This window comes from Salvelinus fontinalis, chromosome 6, assembly GCF_029448725.1.
Source record: "Salvelinus fontinalis isolate EN_2023a chromosome 6, ASM2944872v1, whole genome shotgun sequence".
Classification (NCBI taxonomy): Eukaryota; Metazoa; Chordata; class Actinopteri; order Salmoniformes; family Salmonidae; genus Salvelinus; species Salvelinus fontinalis.
Window position 1 is genome coordinate 39,440,050 of NC_074670.1, and position 12,051 is coordinate 39,452,100.

General features: G+C 43.3%; 1 protein-coding gene across 2 annotated transcripts in view; it reads right to left on the minus strand.

The window, feature by feature from the left end:
* LOC129857815 (phosphatase and actin regulator 4B-like) overlaps nt 1-12,051 on the minus strand; it is a 90,453-nt gene that overhangs the window by 34,159 nt on the left and 44,243 nt on the right. For both annotated transcript variants that reach the window (XM_055926415.1, XM_055926416.1), the window contains exons 2-3: nt 3,184-3,288; nt 3,035-3,079 (exon numbers count right to left, since the gene is read on the minus strand). In XM_055926415.1, the coding sequence (XP_055782390.1) occupies nt 3,035-3,047 (13 nt within the window). In that variant the 5' untranslated portion in view covers nt 3,048-3,079; nt 3,184-3,288. The remainder of the gene's footprint in view (nt 1-3,034; nt 3,080-3,183; nt 3,289-12,051) is intronic.

Genomic DNA, 12,051 nt, shown 5'->3' on the forward strand with positions numbered 1-12,051 from the left:
TGCCACAGATTTTGAGGGAGCGTGCAATTGGTATACAGACTGCAGGAATGTCCACCAGAACTGTTGCTGTAATGGGTTGAAAACAAAGTCACTAAAAACCTATTTGTTTATATATTTGTCTGAATTAATCTAAATGTGTATATTCTACATGCGTTAGTAGTCCATCAGGCCAATAGATGGCGGTGTTGCACTGTGGTAGTAGAAAAAACAGAAAGTTCTGGCCAAGTGCGCGCACCATTCTTCAGAATAAAGAAAGCGCCTGAACTTTGCAGATGTAAACTTGTGTCTGTTCTTTTTACTATTGCAGGTATGTAACAGAACTTCCAAACTTTCTAATATTGAAAGAACATGTAAAACATGCTATTTAACAACTTTGTCAAGGTATTATCACTTTAGGAAAGGTTTTGTGTTGGTTTTGTGTCGAACTGAGTGAGAGAAGAACGTGATTTACAATGAGTGAGAGTATATGTTAGCTTGATGCTAGCTGAGGTAAAAAGTCACAGAGACTAGTCCAACGCTCTAACCACTAGGCTACGCTGCCGCCCCACTTTATTGAGTAGCTTACTTATACTGGATTTTGTTTGGGAGATTTTATTAAGAATCCATTTGTTATGGATTTCTGAGTTCGTTTTACACGTTATTGGTTTTGTGTAAAATTGTGTTCCCGAGCTGGTAAACTGTCCGCGCACGCTCAGTCTGGAGCGTGATTGAGAGAGACGATTTTACGGAGGTGCCACTATCTTAAAGCTGAATGTATTGTTGCAGTTAGAAAAACATTCAGTTATTTTTGTCTTCATATATACAAGTGTTTCTATTGTATGAATGTGAAATACATTGTGGTTTTCATGTGCAATCATACAGTAAGACAGGGTTATTAGTGGAATTTTTTTTAAATTCTGATTTAGGTAAAGTGCATTTATGCTGTGTAATTTAAAGTGTGCACTTGTTTGATGTGAATGTTTTAAAAGTGCGAACAAGAAAATAGACAATTGAAAATGAGAAAAAAAACATTCTTTAGAATAAATAAAACACCAGAACTTTGCAGATGTAAACTTGTGTCCATTCTTTTTACTATTACAGGCCACCTCAGCTACAGACTGAGGCCGGTAACAATGCCAGAGAATGTAATGTTAATTTCTCTACAATAAGCCAAGGTCATTTTAGAGAATTTGGCAGTACGTCCAACCGCCCTCAAAACCGCAAACCAAGTCTAACCACGCCAGCCCAAGACCTCCACATTCAGCTTCTATACCTATGGGATCGTCTGAGACCAGCCACCCGGACAGCTGATGAAACTGAGGCGTATTTCTGTCTGTAATAAAGCCCTTTTGTGAGGAAAAACTCATTCTGATTGGCTGGGCGTGGCTCCCCAGTGTGTGGGCCTATGCCCTCCCAGGCCCACCCATGGCTGCACCCCTACCAGGTCATGTGAAATTCATAGATTAGGGCCTAATTTATTTATTTCAATTGACTGATTTCCTTATAAATGCAACAATTTCAATGATTTTACTCAATAAAATCATTGAAATTATTGCTTTTATATTTTTGTTCCGTATACTTGTCAAACATAGAAAACTGATACGGATTGGCGTGGGGGGTCCGTTGGAATCTTACTCATTGTAAGATTTTTTGTTGTGGTCCAAATTGAATGTTACGTACTATATTTTTATTGAATATTATATGAATCCTCTAATTTAAAATGAACAATTCGGGTGCAATCAATCAGCTTATTGTCTCAGAGATTAAATTATATTTTGACAAAATAATGTTGAAGGAATGCTAATCTGATCAGAAAAGATTTCAGAACAATTTGAAACGGTGGGTGTCGAAATCCTCTTTCTTGTGCTTTTTGAGGTGGAACGACCATACTTCTCAATTTTCAACGCTGGCTGGTTGGCTGGCTGGCTGGCTGCTGTTTTCTGTCCATCATGGGCCTGGTTCCTTGTCGGAATCTGAACAGGCTCCGAGGGATTAGCATGCCTTTGAACCTATGTTTGCCAAGGAGAGGGGCAAACTGTTTGGGCAAGAAACAGAGGGAGAAAGGAGTGTGAAGGGACCAACACAAACGACTCCTTCTCATAGGAGAGGGTGGAGAGAGAGATCGGCAGAAGAGGAAGGCTAGCCAGCCAGGCTGTTTTGGTTAGAACAAAGGGCATGTTTAAACCCACTACCTGGGGTCACATGCAACATGACAACACAGGGCACTGAACGGACGTGGGGTGTATTCAGTGATGTGAAACGTTCTGGACATCACATATAGGAATAGAGTGAATCGAGCTGGCATGATCTGACAGACAATCATATCGGTTCTATACAATACATTCCTACAGTATCTGAAAGTTCTATTCTGAACATGCTTCTGGGTTTAAATAGTTGTTTTCCCTCAAATACTTTGAGCGTTTGATTGAGCCTGTCTGGAATGCCAGGTGGGCGAGGTTTGCAAAGCTGTCACTTTGGGGACTATTCTATTGGTTCCATTGTGCCAGGCAAGCTCAATCAAGCACAGCTAAAGAATCCTAGAGCCGACAAGGTAAAACAGTCTGTCCTTCCCCAGGCACCGATGAAGTGGATGTCTATTAAGGCAGCCCTCCATTTGGGTTAAATGCAGAAGACAAATTTCAGTTTTACAACTGACTAGGTATGACCCTTTTCTTCTTCCCTTTCTTTCTCGGCTTCTAAAGATGGAGTCTGTAGTTGTACGGCATTTTCTCACTGCCCCACATAAAGCCTCCAAAATGGGCTGGCTTCCAGAGAGCGGGAGAGACAGAGAGCTGGGCCAATCCGCATGAGCCCAGAACCTGTCGACCTGGAAAACAGACTGGGCCAGGCCTCTTCAGCAGGCAGATGGAACTGAAGCTCAACACACAGACTGGTTCTAACAAGAAAGGGAGGGAGCTTGTCTCATTAGCCTACAGAGGGCGCCATAGCTGTCTGCTGTGCGCTGAGTACCAGCAAAATCAATCTGCCCCATAAACACACCCAGGTCTATGTTGCACTACTACACAAACCACAATGAACAAGAAGCTAAACTTACCACGATTTTCCATTACAAGGTCTGAGGCGCAACAGTCAACGGTTCCTGAAAAAGAAGCGGCAACATTTTTATTTATTAGTCTGCAGAGGTAAATGGCAAAAAGGTCAACTTTCATGAGTAGTATTTATGTAAAAACTGGAGAGATGTACACTGTAGAAGGTCATTGGTGTTGGGAGGTGGTGGTCTTCAGCAGCAGTAGGTCTGTGGGGAGAGGTTTCAGGCCTCCCTGGATTTGCCCTCTCGGCTCAGTCCCTCTGTCCAGAGAGAGCAAAACACACAGTCAGTTACACACAGCTGGGAGGGGAGAGCATTTAACCAGTTTTAATGGGGATCGATAAACTCAAGTGACATTCCACATAAAACAACACTTAAATATTTAGAGGATTTAGAGTGAGGAGAAGGGTAATGGCATCGTTATGACACCCAAACACACACTGTGTTAACGACTGTTTGAAAACTGCATTTTTCCTCTTCAGATTTACACCCAAATCTAAATTCTAAGATTGTTTTTATTAACTATTTGCAATAAACACATTGTGGTGTGTGGTAACTAAATATTAAAGAGAGCCAAAAGACATGCTCAGTTACAGTCCATCTTGACTGAAACACACACACGCACACTGACTCTAGCTGCAGCTCGTGGTGACAGTGTCATAGCCAGGAGGACAATATTAAATTCTGGGAACAGAGCGTGAGCACATTTCGCCAACTCGAGCAGATCTGCTGTAACAGGGACCTTTAACAGGGAGAATGAAGGATGAGCACAGGAATGGTGTGTGTGTGTGTCAAGGGAGAGATGGTGAAGGGTCAAGGGAGAGGTAAAAAGGTGTCGGTGAAGGTTAGGGTTGAATGGCGGGAACCCGGTTACCAAGATTAACCACTCCCTTTTCCTGGGTTAAATAACTGCGAGAAACCGGTAAATTATAATAAATTATTTATTTTAACAGCATGACGTGAACTGTTAATTTGCAATGTCGAAACCTGGATTCTCTACGGCCTTCTTTCTGCATGATCAATCAGAAACGCTCATGGTGTGGACAGACCATTTCGGTATGGACCTATCATCTCATCATGGTAACTTTTTCACTTGTGACAGGTATGCTTACATTTGCTGCAGCATAGCATATTGCTACAGTAATATAAGGTTCGAATGCACGTCTAATTTACACATCTCCACCTGGCTTTCGGGGGTAAGCATATTTTTGAATTGTAAAGATTTTTTTTATTGCAGCTGGAGTTTAAAAAAAGCCTATCACTCAAATATCGTTGCTTTAAATCAGAGCATGCGTGAGCAGACTCTCCATCAATTCCATTCAAATTGCATCAAAATAGATCATCCTGTTCAAGACATCCTAGCCTACCTCTTTCAGGTAATACATTCAAATGCAGTATTAGCCTTGTATTTAGATAATGAATGATGGGTTATTCATAATAAGCTTCTAACTTATAGCCACTGTCTCTTTTGCAATACGCACGCACCTGTGCTCTGCTGGCCTCCCGTTAAAAAATGCTCCTTAGATCTTGGAGTCCCAGTCAGGAAAAGCTAGACTAGAATAGCCTGCAGGACATTTTATATTTTTTGAATTTTTTATACGAATAGACTATTTGAAGAGGGACGCAAGCTCTTGTTTGCTGAATGTTAAATCCAACAGTCAACAGAACTGATGGGTAGTTTGAAAGAGGAGGGAACACGTGATGGCGGTAGGCTATAGCAGTTATTTATTCAGACCCATAACCATTCAATCTTTGTGAAGGGAAGTGTAAGCCATCTGCATCTAACTCTAGTACTATATTCTTCAAGCATGTCATTAGAATGATGAACATAAGAACAACAAAAATGATTTCCTTTAGCTTAACTGTTGAAAGCGAGGAAGGAATGACGCAACAGGAGGTAAGAGAAAGGGGTAGAGTAATAACATTAGGGGAAATATTATTTAAGGTACAATGCCTTTGGAAAGTACTCAGACCCCTTGACTTTTCCACATTTTGTTTACAGCCTTATTCTAAAATGTATGAAATAGTTTCCCCCCTCAATCTATACACAATACCTCATAATGACAAAGCGAAAACAGGGTTTTAGAAATGTTTGCAAATGTAAATTACAGAAGTATTGACACCCTTTGCTATGAGACTCAAAATTAAGTTCAGGTGCATCCTGTTTCCATTCATCTTTGAGATGTTTCTACAACTTTATTGGAGTCCACCTGTGGTGAATTCAATTGATTGGACATGATTTGGAAACGCACACACACACCTGTCTTTATAAGGTCCCACAGTTGACAGTGCATGTCAGAGCAAAAACCAAGCCATGGGGTCGAAGGAATTGTCCGTAGAGCTCAGAGACAGGATTGTGTCGATGCACAAATCTGGGGGAGGGTACCAAAAATGAATTTGCAGGGACCACGTTAGGCGTTAAGTCTTTGTGTGTGGTGTGTGAGAGTGAGTGAATGAGTGAGTGAGTGAGAGCGAGAGGTAAAAGGAGAACGTAATGAAAAAGGTGTAGGGACAGTAATAGTTACAACCGTTCTGTCTTACAACACAACCTAACTTGCTGCCCACTCAGTGGCCTTATATTACTGCCATCAGATAATGTCCTGCAACCTCCCACCATGAAATAGTTGTGACTTGCTTATAGTTGAGAATTTTTGGGCTAAAGTTTTACTTATGCTAAGGCACAAAGTTACAGGTACAGTGGTTAACAAAAATTAACCTCATGGCAGAGACACATAAGAATGATGCTCCATCCCAGTAATGTATGTTGGTGTTTGGATTGTAATTATGGTATGTAACAATGTAAAGGCTTGACCCTGAATCAGTCTGCTCTGTTGAAGCATTCTATAAAAAGATAATCTACTGATCTACGAGGGAGCCAGCGCTGCTTTGCCTGAGAGTCCAACAAGCTGTGTGCTATCAAGAAACAACCTGCCAATATGTCCTTGAAACAGGTTCTTCATGCAGTTCTTCATGGTTTAAAACAGGTATTCTATAAGTACTTTATTAACTATGAATACATTAGATCCAAGTGTCATTTTTGTAAATCCGGTAAAAAAAACGGACATTGCAGGGCTAGCGTTCAATAGCTGTGCAGTTTGTTTTTCTGCATCACAGGTGAATGTAGGACTCATTCTAGGGTTGGGCGGTATTTTCATACCGTCCAACCGTTTCTGTATAAACAGTGGCGTTGAAATATACTGTATACCGGGGTAAGGGTCTTTCTATTAATAATGGGGCCAATGTGTGACACTGGGATAAATATTTCTAAATGGTAAAAAATATATATATATATATTATTTTTTCCCCCATGCATTTCCAAATGTGTACTTAGAGGAATAAAAGTGAATATGCAGATTGGTCCATAACTCCTCCACCTATACAACAACATAGGACTATACATCCTTTAAGCGGGGTTCACACAGACATTGGCAAGTCAAATTCAAGGACTTTCAGGGAAATTTTCATGCACTTAATTGTAATTTTCAAGGACGTCAATGTTGTGTATTTGTATATTTTATATAAATTGTACACACAGGGCCTAATATTGACCCCCCCCCCACCAAAAATTATGTATATATATATTTTTAAATAAAAAGTAGGCCATTACCACTTTAAGAATAATACATTTTTGGGCCTTGCCAATGCATTGATATTTGAATTATTATTACATTTCAAAATCTGTGACAATAATGTGGACCTTACCTGACAAATAGATTGGATGCATGCATCGTGATTTTTCTGCTGCCTATGTGGCCGACGGAGGCACATATAATGAAGCCATGAATAGAGGTAGCATTAATCTCACCATCGCTGTTTTTATAATGAGAACGTGACCAAAAAAACAGGTTCCTTTTAATGGAAGGATTTGAATGGAAACAAACGAAAGTGGCCACATTCATCACCAAAATCGATCAAAAATGAATTCACTGATAATTATAAAGGAGCAGGGGAACATAAATTGGCTACAAAAATTACAAGGACATTTCAAGCACCAAATTCAGGAAAAATTAAAGTACTGAATTTCTGAGCTCCAAATTCAAGTAGGCTACTTCTGGCCCATTTGTCACGAGGGACTAGGAGGGTGAGGAAGGAATCAGGTGCAGAGAGCTCCACAGGGAAAAAGGTGCACTTTAATATGGCACACAAAAACCCACAAGCCCAAACACAGGGCGCGGTTAAATAAATTGGACCACCCAAAACACAGGGTGCAGGTCCAGAACATAAACACCTCTACCTTAACAACACACGTAACACGAAACAATCCCGCACAAAACAAGGGCGGGGACACATACTATAAAAAAGGACGCTCATCAAACACATAGAACAGGACACAGGTGAAACTAATAAGACACAACCAACAGACAACGAAAAAGGGATCGGTGGCGGCTAGTAGGCCGGTGACGACGACCGCCGAGCACCGCCCGAACAGGCAGGGGAGCCAACTTCGGCGGAAGTCGTGACACCATTGTATTGTTTCAAATTGCAGGTGCAACATGGAAAGAAAAATGTATGTAATGTTATTTCATTACCAAATCATATTGTGAATAAGCCCACTAGGCTATGTAATTTGTTGTCATTATATCTAGAATAATTAATAGGATTAGCGTTGGGTGTTGCGCAATAGTCTATCCTATACAATTGAGCACGATAGACTTGGTGTCCAATCCGAGGCACAATAACATATGAAAACATGAAATTCTCAGGTTAATCAAGCAGACAACAACAGATGATCATCATCAATTTGCTAGGGATATTAGATCCAACGATTTCACCAGCGTAATGAATGAGACACCAAAATATTCTGGATATTCCTTGCAAACACCTTTTTTTCCAGCACGTTTGTTGCATTGCACTATCACGACAGCTATTCGTCACTTGACTGTCATTCTGAAAATTCCTTCCTGGATCAGAAGATGATGTATGAAAATATCACAGCGTAACTAAATCAGCTTGATACCAAATGCACATCCAACAAGTAATATGCATAATTATTGAAGAACCACGTTAATGACAGTATTGGTTTAGGTTTTAAGAATCAAGGTTCCAAAGGCTGGGACTAATATAGTGTATAAGAGGTCATACAATAAGTTTTGTAGGGATTCATATGTTGATGATGTAAAGAATATTTGCTGGTCTGTGATGTGTAATGAGGAGCAACCAGACGCTGCACTTGACACATTTATGAAATTGCATATTCCAGTTACTAATAAGCATGAACCCACTAAGAAAATGACTGTAAAAACTTCAATTCCATTGGACTGATGAGGAATTAAAAAATTGTATGGTTGAGAGGGATGAGGCAAAAGGTATTTGCCATAAGTCTGGAAGCCAAACTGATTGGCAAACATACTGCAAATTAAGAAATCATGAAACAAAGATAAATTATATAAAGAATCATGGTAAAAAGTTTTGGAGCACTTTAAATTACATTTTGGGGAAAAAAGCCAACTCAGCTCCATCATTCATTGAATAATGAGAGAATACTCTCTCATTAGAGGGAGATCTGACATAGCGTCATTTCCGGTCACAACTTGCAGACTTGTTTACATGCTGCTGTGCGTTTTGTTGCCAACCTTACTTTGCTACCTGACAACTTTACATTTTTTACTTTCTAATTACCGTTTATATTTTTAGTTTGTCCCTCACTCAACTTTTTTTTCATTCAACTTTTTCACTCCGGACGCTTTATCTGGACATGGTTCGTCAGGACTTCCAACAGCTGAAGCTGAGTAGTAACATTAACATGATGCCTTCTAATTGCAGTCACTGTACTCATAATATACAGGAGAACGATCGCTCTACGGCGAGGATAGCTGGGCTGCAAGCCCAGCTTCAGATGCAATCGTTAGCCAAGGTTAATTTCAGTGTAGGAAAGGATGAAACAGCGTCTGTGCCACCAGTAAGTACAGATAGTAACGTTACTATAAATCCCCTCGCAGGATCCCCGCAGCCGGACAACTTTCTCATGGCTTCTGGAGGGAAATGCTGTAGGAATGCTCAACCGGTGTCGCTCATTCAGCCGACTGAAACTTTCAATCGGTTCTCCCCATTAAGCAGCAAGTCAGAGGTCGAGCCTTCTCTGGTCTCTACTCCTCCCGTTACGGGGTCTGAGACGCCGAAGCTTCCCACCATTAGCTCTGACAAATTGAAAACCCTAGTCATTGGCGACTCCATTACCCGCAGTATTAGACTTAAAACGAATCATCCAGCGATCATACACTGTTTACCAAGGGGCAGGGCTACCGACGTTAAGGCTAATCTGAAGATGGTGCTGGCTAAAGCTAAAACTGGCGAGTGTAGAGAGATATTGTTATCCACGTCGGCACCAACAATGTTCGGATGAAACAGTCATAGGTCACGAAGCACAACATAGCTTCAGCGTGTAAATCAGCTAGAAAGATGTGTCGGCATCGAGTAATTGTCTCTGGCCCCCTCCCAGTTAGGGGGAGTCTCACAACTCAATCGCTGGTTGAAAACTGTTTTCTGCCCCTCCCAAAAGATAGAATTTGTAGATAATTGGCCCTCTTTCTGGGACTCACCCACAAACAGGACCAAGCCTGGCCTGTTGAGGAATGACAGACTCCATCCTAGCTGGAGGGGTGCTCTCATCTTATCTGCAAACATAGACAGGGCTCTAACTCCCCTAGCGCCACAATGAAATAGGGTGCAGGCCAGGCAGCAGGCTGTTAGCCAGCCTGTCAGCTTAGTGGAGTCTGCCACTAGCACAGTCAGTGTAGTCAGCTCAGCTATCCCCATTGAGAGTGTGTCTGTGCCACGACCTAGGTTGGGCAAAACTAAACATGGCGGTGTTCGCCTTAGCAATCTCACTAGAATAAAGACCTCCTCCATTCCTGCCATTATTGAAAGAGCTTGTGATACCTCACATCTCAAAATAGGGATACTTAATGTTAGATCCCTCACTTCAAAGGCAGTTAAAGTCAATGAACTAATCACTGATCATAATCTTGATGTGATTGGCCTGACTGAATCATGGCTTAAGCCTGATTTACATTTACATTTACATTACATTTAAGTCATTTAGCAGACGCTCTTATCCAGAGCGACTTACAAATTGGTGCATTCACCTTATGACATCCAGTGGAACAGCCACTTTACAATAGTGCATCTAGATCATTTTAAGGGGGGGGGGGGGGGGGGGCAGAAGGATTGCTTTATCCTAGGTATTCCTTGAAGAGGTGGGGTTTCAGGTGTCTCCGGAAGGTGGTGATTGACTCCGCTGTCCTGGCGTCGTGAGGGAGTTTGTTCCACCATTGGGGTGCCAGAGCAGCGAACAGTTTTGACTGGGCTGAGCGGGAACTGTACTTCCTCAGTGGTAGGGAGGCGAGCAGGCCAGAGGTGGATGAACGCAGTGCCCTTGTTTGGGTGTAGGGCCTGATCAGAGCCTGAAGGTACTGAGGTGCCGTTCCCCTCACAGCTCCGTAGGCAAGCACCATGGTCTTGTAGCGGATGCGAGCTTCAACTGGAAGCCAGTGGAGAGAGCGGAGGAGCGGGGTGACGTGAGAGAACTTGGGAAGGTTGAACACCAGACGGGCTGCGGCGTTCTGGATGAGTTGTAGGGGTTTAATGGCACAGGCAGGGAGCCCAGCCAACAGCGAGTTGCAGTAATCCAGACGGGAGATGACAAGTGCCTGGATTAGGACCTGCGCCGCTTCCTGTGTGAGGCAGGGTCGTACTCTGCGGATGTTGTAGAGCATGAACCTACAGGAACGGGCCACCGCCTTGATGTTGGTGGAGAACGACAGGGTGTTGTCCAGGATCACGCCAAGGTTCTTAGCGCTCTGGGAGGAGGACACAATGGAGTTGTCAACCGTGATGGCGAGATCATGGAACGGACAGTCCTTCCCCGGGAGGAAGAGCAGCTCCGTCTTGCCGAGGTTCAGCTTGAGGTGGTGATCCGTCATCCACACTGATATGTCTGCCAGACATGCAGAGATGCGATTCGCCACCTGGTCATCAGAAGGGGGAAAGGAGAAGATTAATTGTGTGTCGTCTGCATAGCAATGATAGGAGAGACCATGTGAGGTTATGACAGAGCCAAGTGACTTGGTGTATAGCGAGAATAGGAGAGGGCCTAGAACAGAGCCCTGGGGGACACCAGTGGTGAGAGCGCGTGGTGAGGAGACAGATTCTCGCCACGCCACCTGGTAGGAGCGACCTGTCAGGTAGGACGCAATCCAAGCGTGGGCCGCGCCGGAGATGCCCAACTCGGAGAGGGTGGAGAGGAGGATCTGATGGTTCACAGTATCGAAGGCAGCCGATAGGTCTAGAAGGATGAGAGCAGAGGAGAGAGAGTTAGCTTTAGCAGTGCGGAGCGCCTCCGTGATACAGAGAAGAGCAGTCTCAGTTGAGTGACTAGTCTTGAAACCTGACTGATTTGGATCAAGAAGGTCATTCTGAGAGAGATAGCAGGAGAGCTGGCCAAGGACGGCACGTTCAAGAGTTTTGGAGAGAAAAGAAAGAAGGGATACTGGTCTGTAGTTGTTGACATCGGAGGGATCGAGTGTAGGTTTTTTCAGAAGGGGTGCAACTCTCGCTCTCTTGAAGACGGAAGGGACGTAGCCAGCGGTCAGGGATGAGTTGATGAGCGAGGTGAGGTAAGGTAGAAGGTCTCCGGAAATGGTCTGGAGAAGAGAGGAGGGGATAGGGTCAAGCGGGCAGGTTGTTGGGCGGCCGGCCGTCACAAGACGCGAGATTTCATCTGGAGAGAGAGGGGAGAAAGAGGTCAAAGCACAGGGTTGGGCAGTGTGAGCAGAACCAGCGGTGTCGTTTGACTTAGCAAACGAGGATCGGATGTCGTCGACCTTCTTTTCAAAATGGTTGACGAAGTCGTCTGCAGAGAGGGAGGAGGGGGGGGGGAGGGGGAGGAGGATTCAGGAGGGAGGAGAAGGTGGCAAAGAGCTTCCTAGGGTTAGAGGCAGATGCTTGGAATTTAGAGTGGTAGAAAGTGGCTTTAGCAGCAGAGACAGAAGAGGAAAATGTAGAGAGGAGGGAGTGAAAGGATG